The following is a 20,000-nucleotide window of genomic DNA, read 5'->3' as shown; positions in this document are numbered from 1 at the left end:
ATTTGGATTATCATAAGATACTGTGACAAGCTTGAGAGTGATACATTAGTTGTTTTATTTTATTTCATGTATTAACAGTGATAAAGATTATAATAATGATCATTATAATTATTATTATGATGATGATAATGATGATAGTAATAATGATAATTATTTTTATTAATTACATTTTTATGGTCTTGTGTTGCAGCTTCATCTCTGGTATTACTGCATAAAGAGTGCTCATGTTGTTACTCATTATGCCAAGTTAAATATATTTTCATTTTGTGATTATGTGTCCCTTTATCAGAAATAATTTTGTTTAATTCCATACAAAGTTGCTTGGATATAAATTATTTTTAAAAAATATATAATTGATTGAAAGCCTATATGTTACTGAATATCCCATTTTCAGTTATATTTACTTTACTCTTAATTTTATTGGATTTTTTTGTTGTAATGGACTTATTATTTTTGCACTATTATCATGATTAACAAGTTGTTTGAGGGTTTTTCTCATACTTCAGAATTTTAATTTTATTTTGTTTTTCCTGAAATTTGCTAATAATTTCTGCCTTTCCAATGATATATTTGCACTTATAATTCAATTGTAAATTGTTGTAGGCTAATATATTTTTCATCTTTATCTTTAGTCAACTTGAATTTGTAACAGATTTGTTGAACACTTTTTAATTATTTGAAAAATCCTAAATCTGATATTACATATGGTAAATGTTTGTGTCTTTAGATTAATACATTGAAATATGATATGCTAATAAGGTAATATCTTTAGTATAGATAATTGCATTAAATATTTTAGTATGCATTGAAATTATTATTGAATAAGTTCTATAATGTAACAAAATCAATAAAAGATAATTCTTATTTGCACAAAAACCTCTTGTTCAAAATGAATGACAAATGTATTGGGTAAAGTTCTGTTTATTTTCAAATATACAAAATTTGAAGTATGTAGGCTTGTCAGATCAGTTATTATAAAGAATTTAGTTTAAAAGATGAGGCAGCCACCACTTGGAGGGATAACTTCGTAAGTATAGAGTTTCAGTGATAGCATCTGCAATCCAGAAGACATTCTTATATATACTGCTTTTGCATGTGTATACCAGAAGCATAATAAGTTTATATTTCCTGCTTACTGTGCAGATAATTTGAATGATGTTAAAATGCTTAGAAAATTATTTTGTGCTTTTTATGTATTACTTTGTTGTCAATCAAATTTTTAATCTTATTACCTTGTTTCCAGCAAACGACGAACTGCTGAATTTCTTCAGTAGTTGTCGTAATGGGAATGTTCGTGTCTTCAGAATTACAATTGAAGATGGTACTGGTAACTATTGTTTCAGTTACTAACACAAAGGCTCTCTTGTGGGCACATTTCAAAATTCAAAGTACAAGACTTTGTACAACAGCAAGGTGATTGTCAAGGAAAGAAGTGAAAAGAAAGGAAAGGAAAGAAACTGAATATTTTGAAGTTATTTAATGTAAAATTCATATATACATATGTATATATTTTTCAGTCTATTCTTGATCTGCAGTAGAATAATTTTCTTTCCAATTTCAAAACTGCCAACGATTAGCTACAAATACAAGAATTCTTTGCTAAATATTATCATATTAAAAAAAACAAAGCCTTTAAAAGAAACCTACAGAGGTATCACATGTAATATTGAAGCACCATTTTCTTGTAGTAAATTCATTATTCCTACAACTTGTTAACCAAATAATAAGGATTTTCATTATTCTTTGACAGTCGCCAAACTCACTTATTATAATATAGATAAGAGCCTTGCCCCTTTAGTGCCCACAACAGAGTAGATGTTTGAAAGATGGGTAGTTATACTGGTAAGAGGATTTCACAGCTGTAATTGTTGTAGCTTCAGTAGTAGTTCTATGCCTGCTTCATCATGCCTAACCTCATATCAACATGAGATAAGGCAGAGTGAAAGATATGCTTGCTTATGCTTTTGAATCTTGCTTTCAGTTTTTAGTTGCAGTGTACTTGTTTACTTGACTTTAACATGACAACCTTAATTTTTTTTAGTACAATGATTGCAATTGTGTAGATTTTTTTTTAATGTGAGTGCATCTGGGAGTGCATCAAGGTTGAAAGTTTTAACCAATTGCATGTATATTTTTACTCTGATTTATTGTTTTTATAAAGTCTATAAGTTTACATGTTTTATTAGAAGTTATTGAAAGAAGTATCTTTTTTTAATGTGTTCTGACTTTATTTTAACTGTAATTGCTTTTCATCTTAGTTTGTGGATTATCTACTAAATATGTGACTTTGTAGTAGATCTCATATAAAATCAAGATTAAGTTTTCCTTAAATCTACTGTTTCATATTTTTAGTTCATTTGGATATTTTAGTCACCATAATGTGTTTCTGCATATGTTCTTCTGTATGTTATCAGGAGATGAGCAAGCAAAAGACTTCTCAACAAGATTCATAGCATTCAAAGTTTCTATGGAAATTATAGCTTTTTAGGAAAAAGTTTAGAGAGAGCTAAAAAAAAAAAAGGGATATTAAGGATCTTTCATGGCATTTTCAACATATGTTTTATTGCATCAAAGCTGAATTAGTTAGCAGTACAAAGCTTTCAATGTGTGGCTATTTTCAAATGAATTTTCAGATGAATTTACCAAAGTAATATGACTTGATGTGTAAGTATAATATTTCCCCTCACATAGGCAGTGCTGCTCTTAAAAGATCCTTCTGCCTTAATATTTGCAATTTTAGATATAGTCTTTCTTCACATGAGGAATCCCCAGAAGATCTATGAATATCAGTAACTTTTTCGGATCTCTTTGTCTTAGATGTTCCTCCCTAATAAGATAGCTGGACCTACAGCAAGAGAATCATTTTAGAAAAAAAGAAAGAAAATAAAGGGGGAGGGTAAATGGAATATGCTCTATGCTTAGGCTTTGCTTGCTTCTCTGTGCATCAGAAGAGGAGAGGAAAATATGTCTTTCAGATGTTGATATGATTCTGTATTTACAGAGGCACTGCAGCTGGGAGAGTATTGCCCAGCCGAGGGGTCTTGGGAGGATGACTATGACAAAATGGTTGTGCCATTACTCAGAGAGAAACAGCCTTGCTACCTCCTCTATAGGTATGTTATGCAGCACATTGATGAAGTCTAATAAAGGAATAAATTTGCAATCTGCTGTAAAGAATTATTATTAAATATATGTTGATTTTATGTAAATCCTTATTGGTGAAATAAACACTTTGCAAATCATTTTTATGTAATGTGTTTACTGCTGCTTCTAGATGTCATTTTGACTTTTTATGAATACTTATAATCCATTGAAAGTGAATCTTTATACTGAGTGACAAACTATTACCATACTATTGAAATTAGCAGGAGAGAGAGAGAAAAAAAAGAAAAGAAAATATAACGCCAACATATATTCTCTGTTTCATTCTTTGTCATTTTTCTTTTAACTCTTCTTCTCCGGCAACTAGGTTAGACACTCAAGCTCACGGTGGTTACCAGTGGGTGCTAATCAGCTGGTCACCCGATGACTCACCAGTGCGAGAGAAGATGCTGTATGCCTCCACCAAGGCCACGCTCAGGATGGAGTTTGGTGCAACTCAGATCAGTGATGAAATCTTTGGCACTGTGGTGGTGAGCTGATTTTAGAAGACTGGTTTTTTGCAGTTATGTACAACATTTCTGGTGGATTATTTATTTTTTATTTTTTATTTTTTTTCATGTTATTAGTTACGTTTTTCTTCTTCATCTTCTTTATTGATTATATTTTTCATTTTCAGATTTTTATTAATTATCTTTTTATCAGCTATATTTTTCTTTTTCATCTTTTTATTAGATATATATTTGTTTCATGTTTTTATTAGATATATTTTTTTCTGACTTGTTTTATTTATTTTTTCTCTTTGTTTTCTGCTTCTTGTGTTTGGCCTTTTTATCATGTATCTTGCTTTAAGAGGGTTTTCTATTTTTGAAGTATATACTTTTTCTTTCTTTTTTTCTTTAACCATTGCTGTTAGGGATAACATGTATGTTCTTGCCATGACCTTTGTGACTTTAGTTTATTAATTTTCTTTCCACATAGATGGCACCATAAAGGCATAGTTACCAAATGGTCAATTAGTAGTACTACCTATCTCACCTGTTTACCCATTTCCTTGATTTTGGCATTATTCTTGGTTGTTTTATGTTGCTAGTAGTATGCTAATAACAGTATAATGATTTTAATGTTAATGATAATAATAAGATTGATATTTATAGCATTATAGAAAAAAAATACAAAACCTAAAGGAAAGGGGAAATCAGGTTAGGTCACTAGATGTGCTAATTGACTCCTTTTTGATAGTGGAAATGGGTTAACCTATTGACCCAGGCTTAAAAAATTGGCTTGTGGGCCATGAATGCAGGGTTATTGGCATGCATCAGGAATTTCCCATGTTTGTGCCCAAGAGGCAACATTAGGTACCTAAAAGCTTATATTTTGATATTTGAAATAAAAAATGATTAAGTAAAATAAATAAATGTGAAGGTTTACTTTCACTTTAGGCATGGCATGTACATACATATCACTTAGCAGGAAGGTGTTAATAATTGTAACATGTAAATTTTTTTATAGATATTAAACTCAATGATTGTCTTAGGAAATGAATTTATCAAAACAAATGCTTAGAATTGTCTTATGGGAGCTGACTTGTACTTAGGGACATTTCTTTGATTCATCTCTGTCCTAACCTTGGTAATTATAATGAAATCTAAATAGCACTTCCTTGATCCATTATGTATGCACGGAAGAACCAGTATGTGCTGACTAAATGTGATAGTACAAGCCTACCTAGTGAGTCTGGTTAGGTTAACTCAAGCTGGTCTGGGTTTGGCGTTGTTGGCCATTAATTGGTTACATGGCCAGTAGTTAGTTGGCTATTTTTTGTCATTTCTGTACATTTTTTGTAAGTTCAACTCTACACTTAATGAGCTTCAGTTGATTGTAGTTTCCTTTGATGTAAAATTTAAGACATCTTTTTTAGTGTTGGTAAACTGAAAAGGGATTATGGAACTACCCATATTTTGATATGCTGAATTGTCTTCATTTTTTATATTCTTACTGTTAATAATCTTGTAGGCTGCTGATATGTCACAATATCCATATTTTTTTTCTTTCTTTTCAGGAAGACGTAAATTTGAGTGGTCTACGGCGTCACAGAAAATCTGCTGCGGCACCCCAGCCACTTACCATGAGGGTTAGTACAAAATCTCTTGAACTGGATTTGATCAATATAAATATCTGTGTTTATAATTTATCTTTAATGATTTAATATAAGTGATTGTAAAATAATACTGAAGTGTGCAGTAATCTAAACACCTAACAAACACAGTAACGAGGCTACAAAATTTAGTACATCTTTTATTAATGTGGCTGTTTTATTGCATATGATACTGTTGTAGTCAAATGATTTTTCGAAGTCCTGTTCCATAGTTTTCTCAAAATGGCTTTTCTTACTTACCAGGAGGAGGAGATGCAGGAGATAAAGAAACTGGAAGTTGGTGTAGACATTGGAGTTGACACTAAGCATCAAACCCTAGCTGGTGTGGCTTTCCCCATTGTAACAAAAGCCCTAGATGCTGTTAAGCAGTTTGCCAGTGGGGAACTACAATATGTCCAGCTCAAAATTGGTCAGTGACTTTCTTTTCCTATTTGCTGAGTCATTGTATCAGGGTGTTAAAACATTTAACAGTCAGATTTTCTTTAGTTGAACCCTGGCGTGTTTCGTGTGGCTTAAGTGCGTTAAACAGTTCTGAAAAGTTGTGCACTGTGCATCCTCAAACAGAGATACAGCCATTCATATTTGGCAGAAAACTTACAATTTTTTATCTTGTTTTTACATAACCAGAAACTGCTTATACTTATACACTAGCCATCTTGATGAGTTAGACTGCCCAAATGCTAATAATTGTCGAAAACTTCTTGTAAGCTATCTTAGTCTTTGCTTAGATATGATTTATTTTAGTTTTGAATTATTAATTTTAGATCATCACACACTGTTACATCATTTACAGACGTCTCTTTGGATTTGGATTGAATTTGATGTCGAAGACATTGCAGTGTTTCGTTCAGCAGATAATGCTATAGCTCCATCTGTATGATAATGAGAGTTTGTAGCTAACCTAATTTGACTTAAATTAAATTCACATCACAATACATCAGAGTACCATATACTTCCCCCATATCATCCAGTTTAGTTACTGTATACAGGTTTTCAACATTTTTATTTTAGAAATATCCTGGTAATGTTGAGCATACTCATACTTTCCTTGAACTGCTGTGCCAAAAACTTATACTCATTATAGAAGTTTCTTTTTTTTCTTCAAATCTGTTGCCTCAAGCAATATTTGATTATCTCAAAAGCATTTTTTGAAATTTTGATTTCATTGAATTAATTGTTTATTTTTATTATTATTATTATTGTTGTTATTATTAATATTAATATTATTATTATTATTATTATTATTATTATTATTATTATTATTATTATTCGTTTAATTATCTGTTTGTTTTTACTTATAGCACAACCTGATATGTGATTCACATTCTAAGAGTTAACACATTTAAACTTACCTAACAGATACATCTGCAGAAGAAATTCAGCTGGTAGGTTCTGAAGCAAACTTACCAGTGACAGGACTACCAGCAAAAATACCCGACAATGCTGCACGCTATCATATCTACCGGTTTGATCACAACTATGAAGGGGACTTTTTCCACAGTGTCTGTAAGTTTCATTAGGTTCTTTAAAGGGAATGATTGCTCCTTAGGGAACTAGGTCTTCTTGTAGTACCTATGGCCATATTCATAGATCATGTGAATGAAATTTTTGACTAGCTTATACAATCATATGAGGTTAATGTTTTGTATTCCTAAAATTACAAGGGGGAGAGTTTTTGAATCTGACCAAAAAACAAAAGCTTCCAGGTATACAAACATTATTCGTACAATATTGATGAGTTTTATATCATTTTTAAATTGTCTTATTCTAAAAGGTGGATCCCTCAAAGGATTTGTTCCAAGTCATAATTGTAGCAACTAATCCTGTACACTCTCTTTTGGGCTAAATAAATGGTTTCAGTTTTAATTTTGTGGATTGGAAATTTACATATTATCTGAGTCTATACAAATGTGAATGGAAATTGGAACAAAGGCATGTGCTTATAAATATATATGATTGTATTAGATGATTGGAATAGTAACTGTAAATGTGAATATCAGTAAAAAGATGATGCATAATATAGGTAAAATTATATGCCATGCAGAATGCAAAATTATTCACCTTTCTTGTACCTTTGGTAGTTCACAGACAGAGAAGCCAGCAAAGTGATTAGATTCTGCCATGACATACGCAATGTTCTTGTAACAATGAAAAGAATTCCATTTCTCTAGAAATGTGATATTGCTGGTATGTGGTATTTATATGGCAGTGTCATATAAAGCAGAATGTTTTCAAATGCTTATGGTACTACCAGCAGCTAGTATCTCTTACAAAGTGTCTTTGCAAGGGTACTTGTTTATAAAACAACTCTGTAGAGATTATAATATTTTCCCACCAAGTAAGTGCCTTCAGTCAATCAGTGTTGACTATCCAGTGAGCTTCAACCTATTTTGCATAACATTATGTAAATTGCAATGGCAAAGGATCTTTGCAAAATGTTTCAGCATCGTCTATGAATATGGCTGCTAATGTAATGTCTTCCTTGTAAAATTTTAAAATCGCATGTAAATACCTTGGTCTCATATTAGCCATTGTTTCCATGGTTATGTAGTTGTAATTTTTTAGTGATTCATTGGCTTCAGCATTCATGACTGTCACACAATAAATAGATTTTAGACTTAAAAGGAAGATACATGTCTTTTAGTCATCTTAATGGTTTGCTTCTTAAAATTTGTATGTGATAGTCACTGCTTCTTTATTCCAGTGTTCATATACTCCATGCCTGGTTATGCCTGTCCAATCAAGGAGAGAATGCTCTACTCCAGTAGTAAAAATCCATTCATAGATCTCTTGGAGAATGGGATAAATTTGGCCATCACTAAAAAGGTATGTCTTTAAATAGCTTGTTGTTAATGAGAATTTTTTAAATGTGCATTTTGTTATTATGGTCAGCACGATGGGCAATATGATACGAAAGATGGGAATATAATACAAACATAAAAAGGGAGTGTGAGTTTACATCTCAGATTTCTTGGATGCTGTGTAAAAATTAATTCCAGAATAAGAAACTGTTACCTGCAAGAAAGTTAATTGATTTTGAATTGTCCATCATGAAAATAATAACTGAATTGATAAAAACAAGTTTTACCAGAGAGCACAGCTTATTTCTGTGCTTGAAATGCATGTATGAAACAAATTGTTAAATTGTACTTTATTTTCCTACAGTTGGAGATAGGAGAGGGCCAGGAGTTAACAGAAGAATTCCTCTTAGATGAAATCCACCCCAAGGTCAACCTCCACCGTCCAAAGTTTGCCAAGCCAAAGGGTCCAGCCAACAGGGGTGCTAAGAGACTTACGAAAGCACCCAAAGATGAGGCGGCAACTTAGAAGATTTGCTATCAATTTGGTAGCACTGAGAGAACTTTGGAGCTTTTTCTTTTTCTGTTTCTTCCAGGAAGCAAATACAATTTGCATATTTGTGTAGAGACCCAAAGTGTGTTACCACTTCTTAGTCTTCAGTTGTGGGGACTGGGTTTAAAGCTACAGTCAGAGTGCATTCATAATTAGCTAGCAGTTCATAGTGAATACAAAGTGTCAGTTTTCTGCTCATCTAAATTCTTTTTATTTGGAATCCGTAAAAGTGTACTGTCTAAGAAATCCGGGCCACTGTCAGCATCCAAGGTGAAAAAAAAAGCTTTAACTGACTGTTGAACAGTTGTATTTCAGAGTTGCCCATTATCAAGTGGTTTGTTACTTAATATGTAGTAAAAAGAAAATACCATTAATATTTGTATACATGGTTGAAGAGTAAACCATAAAACTCTTTTATTAAATGTAAGCTAATGATGATGTCAGAAAGAGGCTCAAATTGTAATGCTTAATCCCAAGTGCATGGTTTTATAGTTTCTTTTGTCTTTGCTTTCCTATTTTGGGGTATAAATTTTCAGTTTTTGTGCATAGTGGAAAACCTGTATGAGCTTGTGTGTTTCAGGGCTACTTTGGGGGATTGTGAAATCTTTTTCTTTAGTCTTTGATTTAGTTACCTCTCTGCTATATTTATTTGCATTACGAGTATTTCCAAACTGAAGTCATTTGAGATTAATGTACATTACATTGTTGAATTATTGATATCAGTATATTCACCCAGTTTTCCAATAAAAAAATTGATTGCAGTATAGTTCAGCAAGTTGGACAGTATGAAGAAAATATAAGATATATTACAATGAAAATAATTTGTAGCTATATCTGTTAACAATAACAATGGTATCTATGTCAGTTCCTCCGCAGTTCAGCAAGATTCCTGTAGGTTGTTGGAACGGTTCTATATTTATTGTTGCTTTGATGAACAAATATTTATTGATGCTTCCTGAATGCAATTTATTTTTGACATGCCATTTGCTTGGTAATGTCTGTACCCAATTCATTATCCTATGTGGTCTTCTGCAGTGACACACTTTGTTGTAAATAGATCACTTTCTCCATGACTAAGTTATTCACTTTGTACACCTGCTGTATTGCAAGGGAACTGCAACATTCTTTGCCATTATCCTGTTTGGTGCAAATGTAGAGTTGTGGTACAAACAGTTTGGAAGTGAATTGGAGAGTTGTGACTCCTTTTCCCTCCCCTTTCTGCATCACCTACAGGAGTTTGCCAGTGATAAATGATTTTAAGACATGATGTCCAACAATTTATGTGTTTAGTTCTCATAGCTTACTGATTATTCTGTTACACACGGTATTCCTCAACCAAAAAAGAAAACTGTCAATATTTCAATATTTCACCAGAATTTGTGTTAGTGTTATGAACATATTTAAATCTTGAGAAGAAAAAATATTTTTAAAGGAGATCTACTTTCTGCCTCTATAAAAGGAGGTCATTTGATGTAAGTTCCCTCTTGCACATTAAATACACAGTTTTACCATAGCTTATTATCATGTTTATTTAGATGATTTACTTGCTCTCCAGCAACTTGTGATAAAGCATGACAGTTCCAGATGTTTTACCTTTTCTGTTTCAGTGAAGATTGTTATTTCTTGGGATTTTTATACCAGTGATTTTTATCCTGTTTAATATTATTTGCAGGTCTGCATTTATAATCAAAGTATTGTGATGGTATACCTTAGTAGGTTTACTTTATGTGGGAGTAGAAGAATTATGTATAGTTCCCTTTGATTTAGTGAGTTCCTGAAAAACTGTGGTTGCATGAATCCTGTTTTATAGTTTACAATACACTTAGATCACATGTCCTGTCGTAGATCTTGTACAAGGAAAGAGAATCCATAAACCTGCTCAAATATGTGTTTGTGTCGTGCATATTTGTAACTAGCAGGGTGTTGGGAGTGTTCTATGATTTTTCGGGTGTATCACAGATCAACAAATTTAACAGGGTACAGCCAACCGCCAGTAGGGTGAGCGGCAAACAGCTTCATGGTTGAGACAGAGGGGTAACGTAACATGTACCACTGCCATGCCGATCAGTAAAGAGTACAACCAGGTTTCAGTGCCACACATACAATATATAGTTGTCTTTTGTATAGGACATTTTTCTGGTGACACTTGATCTCTGTAATGCATAACTCGCATGTCCATATCATATTTGCAGTGGAGTGTTTGCATGATTTTGCTATTTATTTATAGAAAAAAAAAGACATTTATGTGTTTGTTAAGAATAGCATTTTATTTATAGATATGTCATTCCAAAGAATTAATGAATTGGCATAGATTTATGAAAAAGATTGTACAGTGTGAGGAGATGATGCTGTTACTGTGAATCTTAATGTCATGGTTAACTTGTACAATGTGTGGAGATGATGATGCTGTGAACTGAGTGTCATGGTTGATTATTGTTAATCATTTTATAAACCTATGAATTCTTACTTTGACAATAATAGTTTCATTTACCTGGACAAGGTAGAAATGTAAATCTAGTATATAGCTGGCTCTAATATTGACACCTTTGCAACTTATATTTGGTTAAAGAAAGGTTTGCAGAATGAGAAGCAAGTATCATGTTATTTTACTACATAATTAAAATATTTAACCTGTTTTTATAGCATTTTAATATTTTACAAATATGGTTGAATATATAGTAAACCTCCAATTTATACCTTAAACCTTATTTAAAATTATCTTTCTCTGAAGCATTGGTAAAATTATTATATTTGTCAACCAACATTTCTCTGGAAACTGCAGTCCCATTGTCTGTACAGACAGCTCCAAAACCATCTCAGATACTGTTTCCTTCTCACACTTACAATTTTCCCCTTCCTACAACAGAACTTTATGCTATCCTCTCTGCATTACAATGAATGTCTCCTCACTTCCTCATCTTTCACCATTTTTACCGACTCCTGCAACTCAATCAATCACAACCCATACACCCTATAGACCAGTTGTTTTATCTGTCTACATGACAGAAATCGGTCAAGTTTTGCTGAATACCCAGCTACATTGGGATACCCAGCAATGAACAAGCAGATGCCTTGGCACGCTTCACTGGCTTGTAAACTAGTGGCCTGCCCTGCTTTTCACACATTCCAGCCACCGACTACTACCCTCACTCCAAAACTGTCATCTATAACCATTGGCAATCTTTCTCGTCAGGTCTGACCACTAATGAACTGCAAATCTTATAACCTTCCATCTCTCCTTGATTGGCCCCATACCACCTGAGCAGGTGCCACCTTTTCAATAGACAACTTGTTCTCATTCAGATGTATAGACACCCTCCATTTGATCTAATTGCCCTTTGTCCTTAACCTTTTTACCTTCTTTCAATCTCAATCCTACCCCATTTACTCCCCCTCTTTTTACCCCTTTCACTGCCATAACTTTATGCTGTAAGACCAATAAATCTTACATAATTTGTTTTAATAAGGAACTCCTTTAAACCCCTTTCACTGCAATACTTTAATCATAGTGCAATATGACCTTTGATGTCTAGCACATTTATTTAAACTATTAACCATTCTCCTGAAATCATTCTTTACTCTAACTGCTCTTAACCCCCACTTTCTCCATTTGCTTATCCCAGACTTACCCCCGGAACATTTTTAGAATCCCACACCTTTTCCTTTGACAACTTTAATCTAATACCCCTTTTATTAATTCCTATCTTAACCCATTTACTCACCCTCCCTACCCTCACTCCTTCCTACCCCTATCAATACTATACTATCTTAATTGCTGAACGATTTTTGACGTGTAGCACATTTAATCAACCAATCCTCTTTTCCTTTTTATCTACCACAACTTTTTATAGTGCTATATGACCATTGCAGTCGAGTACACTTATTTTGCTTTGTAACCATTAGCCACTTAAGTATCATTTGATAGATGCCTTATGAACAAAATTGATAATATTTGATCGCAAAGAAATAAAGGTAAGCAATATGCACAGTGCCAGGAATACTGGCTAAACTAGGAACAGCCAATTACAATGTTTTTTTTTTAATACAGTAATACATCCAATAGCCTGTCCAGTTAAGATCCGTGAAGGCCATCTTCGCCTGGGCCCTACGACACTGCCCAGAATGTTTCAGTAATTAGAGCTGATCCACGTCTTTACATTGTTCATCGTGAGGGCCGAATTTCCTCTTGGCATTACAAGCAGAGCTGGGATTTTACGGAAATTCGTCTGCCAAACGGAGACAAACGGCGACCGATGGATGGCATGTCACTGCGGATTTTTTTTTATCGTAGGCTTTTTTTTTGGGGGGGGGGGTAATTTTTTATGATTGCAGATGATTTGGTGCAAATTAAAAGTATTTACAGAAATATTAATATAGTTTTCCATGTTCAAATAAACTAAACAAAAATTACTTAAACCATCCTTGTATGAACTGACATGATGTGGCAGACCGAACGTCATCGTGGCGGAAATTTCATCCATGTCACTTCAGCTGGGCAGCACCTAAGGCACAGCCACAGTCCTATAGAGTGAATAAACCTTCAGCCCTGCAATAAATTCAATGAATAATCGTATACTTATTGGACGAATCAAGTTTACAGGTTCAATGTCGCATTTTCTTAAGTTATAAATCTAATACATTTTCTATAAAGAGGTGCAAGTGCATGTTATATTATTGAATATTACATTATTGGCTTAATAATGTATCTATTGCACATTGCTTCACACCGTGCAATGGATAAGAAAGTAACGCAGGGAATCCTATATCATCAGAATCTGACCCTACGCACAGTTACTGTAATTTAGTATTCATCCGTTTATGATAGTTTTTTATTTAATTCTGTTATTCATTTTCTTATCATATTTTGTTCTCTTTATCACTGAATGCTTAGAAAACGGCAGAAATGATGCTACGGAAAAGCTGCCAGCCCTACTTACAAGCTCTACGAACAATACCTTTCACCAATCCAAGAGCGGAAGTGGCAATGTCTGATTTAAAAAATAATAATAATAATGATAAAAATAAAATCATCTGCCGTACGGATAACCACGAAATATTTGAAACATAAGTGTAGAAACTAATACCGCATTTGCAGCTGCGGTAATTTGCGGAAATCTATATTTTGGGCACTGGAGGGTTAACACAACATTAGATCTAATCCTTGGTGATAGTAATTTGGCTTGCTATTTTCAAGTCACTTATGAACGTTTGCTCACACTCCAGTAGGGTAATGTTTACCATGTTGCAATATCCACAAGAACGTTTATTTGTGTGTGTGTGTGTGTGTTTTGGAGCGTTTCCTATGGCTGGCAGCTGTGTTACCCTAGTCTCATTAAATGAAGAATGAACTCGGCTCTTGCTTCAAACTATTCCAGTCAAGGCAGTAGTCCTGGTCCTTCCAGTTTGGGAAAGCGGGTGAGTAAACCAAGTGTGGTATTTATGTCAGACGTCTTCACGGCAGTAACACAATGTAAATAAGGGAGTGACTAAAACTTCAGAATAGCGGTAGTAACATTTTTTTTATCACCTTCACATATTTTATTATGAAAACAAATATTTTGGTAGTAGTGGTAGTAATATGAATTCGGTAATTGTATTTTGAGTTGTAGTCTTTCAAAATGTTTAATGGAAATTTTACTGTTTGACATTTACAAGGTGAACATTTAGTATTAACAACAAATCACTGCATTTACGTTTATCTATGGAAGCTTCTTTGTTCGTGTATACGTGTTTGTGTATGCGTTGTTCTTCCTCTGTGTACGAGTGTTTGTGTTTGTTTGTACCTGTTCTTGTCTGTCTGTCCGTAATTGGACGTATTTGGATCTATGTATGCATATCCGAGTGTGTATGAGTGTGCGGCCATAAGCATGTGTGTCTTTCTTCGTACATGAGTAGATGGGGATGTGCATGTGCGTGTATATGTGTATGCAATGCTCCAAGAATTGTGATATACAGGAAGTCTTTCTCTTTAAATAGGCCAGCCAGATCAAGGAGATAGATCGAGAGCATACTAAGACGGGATGTGTGGACAAGGTGCATCCAGGCCATATCAATACGGTGGTTTGAAAGGATAGGATCATTATTATAATATAATGTGCCATCAATGGGTGATATTTTAAGAATAATGATAGCCTCGGTAAAGGATGAAGCTTTCAAGTCTTAGTTATAAATATGTGTCTGTGTGTATGTATTCGTGTAGGTGAGCATATGAATAGTGATGCACTTAGATATTTCTTGATAAATCGTATATGTATTGTATATATTTACGTGTACATTTAAAACTAGTGTCTAAAGCACTGGTTCTTAACCCGGGGGCGTCTGTTATTTCTAATGGGGCGCGATCCATTAGAACAAAAATATGAATTTCTCTAATTAAATTTGTGACACTTAGTGAGTGCATGGTCAAATAATATGACGTTTGATAACGATGTGGCGAATTCATACTCATTTAAAAGATCCTATTCATATATTTTTTTTTTTATCTGTATCGGAATTTTATTAATAAATGCAAGGGAGTCGTGGAGGGAAGGACAAATTCCTTAAGGGGGCGAAGTAGTAGTAGTTGTGGTAGCAAAAAAAAAAAAAAAAAAAAAAAAAAACGGTTAGGAACCACGGGTTTAAATCGTGGTTTCACTGTATTGGAAGTTCAGAAACTGAACGTAAGATAATTCCGCAAGACACATTTACATTCCGAGCAATCTGTGCTTACTTTGAAATTCAGGAAAAATAGAAAAATAAATCAAATGAGGAAAGATAAAAATGGCGAAAGAAAACACATTATTCAACGGAGCGAAGATAAAGAGAACAGACGATCAATATTGGATAGCTCGGTATTTGAGCGTCGACGAAAAAGTTTGAGCGAATAAAAACATTTTTCTTTTTATTGCGTCTCTTCCGTGCAATGGTTTGGTCACTTTAATTAGCACGAGTATCGGAATCATATCTATCATTGTGCGGGGTCTAACTTATTGAAAACTAATTTACTTTAAATGGTAATGCTTTCGGCAAAAATCTGCGAAACATTTGCAGTTATTTCGCGGTAAAATTTTTGTTTGTGGTAATTTTCCAGATGTATAGAAAAATGGCGTCGGAGGCGTGGGTAGAATTTCGCCGCAATGTGTGAATTATTAAATTTTATATCGAAATGAATACTTTTCACAGGAAAAGTCACCTTTACGAGATTTCCTGCGGGTAAAGTCTGTAGATTGTTTGTCGTATCTGAAACTTTTTTTTTTTTTTTTTTTTTTATCTCTAGATGTTTTATTGTCGTCACAGATTTTTATAATGAAGATTTACGTCGTTGTTTTGACTCCCGCCAGTAGGACCGCCATGGCCAACCCTGCCATTCGTTTTACTTCTTTGGTCTCGTTTTATCACAATCTGTTTTTATTGTTATTTCTATTGTCATCTTCATCATTATCACCACCGTCATCATTATCATCATTGTCATCATTTTCATCGTCATAGTCATCAAATCATCATTATCGTCATTATCATCATCATCATTATCACCATTCTCATCATTATCATTATTGTTATTGTTACTCTGCGCTCTTATCATTGTCATTGCTGATATTGCCATTTTTATTATTATTATTATTATTGTTATTGTTTTGTTGTTGTGTTTGTTATTAGTGTTATTGCAATTGTTACTATTATTTGTATGTTCTATTTTTGTTACTGTTTTTGTTGTTGCTGTTACCACTATTATTGTCAGTTCCAGTATTTTATCTCTTTTTCTTATCATTCTAATAGTTTCGTTTCTTTGACATATACAGAGGCTACATCACACAGAAACCGACATTTTTGTTATTGTTATTATCACTGTTATGACGGTTATAACCATTATCATTATCTTTATTACCATTAACTTTATCCATCTCCGTTATTATCATATTTGTTATTATCCTTATCATCATATTTGTTATTGTCCTTATCCTTATCATTATTATCATTAGACCTATTATCACTATAATTGTTATTATCATCATCATATGATCATTATTATAGTCATCATCATCAATGATATTGCTGCCAGTATTACTACTCCTGTAGCCTTCGTCCAGTAGCCCCCGGCGTAGCCCCCACTTCTCGAAGCGGTTTTTGCGTCTCCGGATTTTCACTTCGGCTATACAACTTTAGCATCATCGTCAGATTCCAAATATCCAATTTATAGAACGGGAGTCGGAGGCAGTAAAGAAGTGGCGCCATATTGTCTCTCTCTATCCACCTCTCTTCTCCCCAGATTATGTGCCGTGTGCGCGTGTGAGTGTGTTTCGGTGGATGCGTACACAGGCGCTTGCATACGGACGAATACACACACACACACGCGCACATATACACATATGTACACGTTCTGACACTAATCTTCTGCTGGAATATTCACCACAGGCACGTACGTAGACAAATGCGCGTAATAATGCAAATAATATATACACAAAGCACAAACAAACAAACATACTCAGGTACAGTCTCTCTCTCTCTCCCTCCCTCCCTCCTTCTTTTCCCCCTCACCCCCTCCCTCCCTCTTTTCCCCCTCACTCCCTCTTTCCCCCCCTCACTCCCTCACTCCCTCTTTTCCCCTTCACTACATCACTCCCTCATTCTCTCCATTTCTCCCCCTTCCCTCCAACCCTCCTCCCCCCCTCTATCGCACACACATACAAACTCACATTCACACCGACATCCGCCTTATATAAGAATCATTAATTCTCAAGTTTATTCCAGACTGCATCGGCTTGAACCTCCACCTAAATATCCCATTTTTTGAGCGTCTGTTAAGTAAACTTGGGTCATCAACCATAACTAATTGTTTGTCGAGCCGATCCGGCCAGAGGCTGCTGCAGGCGCGCTGCTTCTTGCGCTCTCACCAGCCGTGCTTATATATATATATATATATATATATATATATATATATATATATATATATATATATATATATATATATATATATATATATGTATATATATATATATATATATATGTATATGTATATATATATATATATATATATATATATATATATATATATATATATATATATATATGTATATATATGTATATAAAAATATCTATATATTATATATATTTATATACATATATATACATATTTATATTTATATGTATGTTTATATACATATGTGTGTGTGTGTGTGTGTGTGTGTGTGTGTGTGTGTGTGTGTGTGTGTGTGTGTGTGTGTGTGTGTGTGTGTGTGTGTGTGTGTGTAGAGAGAGAGAGAGAGAGAGAAACAGACATGCACATATATGAGAATTAGAGTTCACGAACTCTAATTCTTAGTTGAATATATAAAAAACGATAGTCCATACACGTCATGCGGGATTCCGTGTGGTCCTAGCTCGGCCTCAGACACTCGCTCGTCAGCTGAATGGCAGAGGACGAAAGGTCAGGCCGGAGAGTAGCGCAAGGCCGGTGACGCAACGAATTCTCACGCACAGGCAAACGCACATGCACATGTACTCACACACCTTTCTCTCTGTCCGTCTCTATCTCTCCTCTGTCTTCTTCTTTCTTCTCTTTCTGTCTCTGTCTCTTTCTTTCTTCTCTCTCTGTCTGTCTATTTATCTATCTCCCTCTTTCTCTCTCTCTCTTCTCCCTCTCCCTCCTTCCCTCTCCCTCTCCCCTCCTTCCTTCCCTCCCTCTCTCCTCCCCTCCCTCTCTCTCTCCCTCTCCCTCCCTCCTTTTCTCCCTCTCTCTCGTGTATCTCTCCAAAATACCGCCTCAATAATTCATGTTTAAGCCCCTGAGTTTATCCTTCTCCTCCAAAGCGTCCACCTCGAGCCTTCGCAAACGTTAAAATCGCCGCCATTGACCTGACCATAAAAAGATATTGAGATGCAATTTCGCAGCGCCGCTAATCTCACGATAGATTGGGTCCTGCACCGAGGTCGAGCTTGGAACGTATGCCAATATAAAACGTTTGCCACTAATAAACGTTTGGCATTATGAAACGTTTTCCATTGTGAAACGTTTGCCATTATGAAACGTTTTCCATTGTGAAACGTTTGCCATTATGGAACACGTTCAGAGCATGGTGGCCATGTCCGGCAAGTACCTAATTTATATACGCCAAGTCTTGCCTGTATTTTAATTCAGATTAATTCAGGTATAGATATAATTATAGATGCATATACTAATATTTATATAGATTCAGATAAGTATATATAGGTGTAGATAAATAAATCAATACGGATATAAGTACACAGACAGATAGATGAAAATAGATATAAAAGTCATGTCTACACCCCGGCGAGGCGAGGGATCATATCTATACTCCTTAGCGCCAACCAAAATAAAATTCACCGAAAAGACTAGCTAAGACACTATAAAGTCCACATCTCCAACCTCAAACTGACCATCCCGCGCCATTTTTATTTCTGTTTTTCAATTCCTTTAACCCCGGGATCAAGCCAAAAATTCGAAATCTTTACCTTTTCAAACTCGAATTTCTAGCGTGGATTCGAATCCCCCTTCCCCGCCCCTTAAACCGACTCCTGAAAACACGATCTGAAGGTCTTTTAATAAATGCTTTAATTTCCGTTTTCATCTAAGAACAACGGAAGGCTGCACGCTCGCTACGCCGCCATTGTTGCCGAACAATTTTCACTTATTTTTGGGTCTTTTTTGGCTTCTAGATTTCACATGAGGAGTGTTGTTATTTTTCTGTCTAAGGGATGGATGGATGCGGGTGGTATCGATATGGTAAATATTGTGAATGTGTTTATTTCGCTCTAAATAAGGGTGGGAAGAGGAAGTTTATTTAAGTAAAAAAAAAGGCAGCAACCTGTATCTGCCTCGCTCCTAATGAAAGCAGACACGGAAGAGAGAGAGAGAGAGAGAGAGAGAGAGAGAGAGAGAGAGAGAGAGAGGGAGAGAGAGAGAGAGAGAGAGAGAGAGAGAGAGAGAGAGAGAGAGAGAGAGAGACAGAGAGACAGAGACAGAGACAGAGAGAGAGACAGAGACTGAGAGAGAGAGAGACAGAGACTGAGAGAGGAAGGGAGGGGGGTGATGGAGAAAGATTAAAAGACAGAGGGGCAAACAGATAGACAGAAGGAAGAAAGCGAGAGAGAGAGAGAGAGAGAGGCAGATAGTCAGACAGAGACATAGAGGGAGGGATGGGGAAGATGGAGAAAGATTAAGAGACAGAAGGGCAAAAAGATAGACAGAAGGAAGAAGGAGAGAGAAATAAATAGAGAGAGAGATAGTCGGACCGAGAGGCACAGAGGGAGATAGTCAGAAAGAAATATAAACAAGACGGATGTATAAACACAGAGATAGAATTTAGATAGCTATGCAAAGAGATTTAAACACACACGCACGAACATACATTTAAACACACACGCAGTCAGTTAGACAAACAGACAAACAGACTTG

The 20,000-nt window shown here is 34.8% G+C and overlaps 1 protein-coding gene across 5 annotated transcripts in view; it reads left to right on the top strand.

Annotated features, from left to right (window-relative positions):
• The window catches only part of twf (twinfilin actin binding protein), a 15,714-nt gene extending 4,631 nt beyond the window's left edge, over positions 1-11,083 (top strand). For 3 of the 5 annotated variants that reach the window (XM_070114302.1, XM_070114303.1, XM_027368209.2), the window contains 8 exons: positions 1,244-1,321; positions 3,002-3,113; positions 3,470-3,632; positions 5,162-5,233; positions 5,501-5,666; positions 6,617-6,763; positions 7,962-8,083; positions 8,423-11,083. In XM_070114302.1, the coding sequence (XP_069970403.1) occupies positions 1,244-1,321; positions 3,002-3,113; positions 3,470-3,632; positions 5,162-5,233; positions 5,501-5,666; positions 6,617-6,763; positions 7,962-8,083; positions 8,423-8,584 (1,022 nt within the window). In that variant the 3' untranslated portion in view covers positions 8,585-11,083. Of the gene's footprint in view, positions 1-1,243; positions 1,328-3,001; positions 3,114-3,469; positions 3,633-5,161; positions 5,234-5,500; positions 5,667-6,616; positions 6,764-7,961; positions 8,084-8,422 lie in introns of all 5 variants that reach the window. The other 2 variants (XM_027368207.2, XM_027368206.2) reach the window with 1 other exon arrangement.
• The last annotated feature ends 8,917 nt before the right edge of the window (positions 11,084-20,000 follow it).

The sequence above is a fragment of the Penaeus vannamei genome, chromosome 35, assembly GCF_042767895.1.
Source record: "Penaeus vannamei isolate JL-2024 chromosome 35, ASM4276789v1, whole genome shotgun sequence".
NCBI classification, from domain to species: domain Eukaryota; kingdom Metazoa; phylum Arthropoda; class Malacostraca; order Decapoda; family Penaeidae; genus Penaeus; species Penaeus vannamei.
The sequence above is the reverse complement of the archived record's forward strand: the minus strand, read 5'-3'. Positions and strand labels throughout refer to the sequence as shown.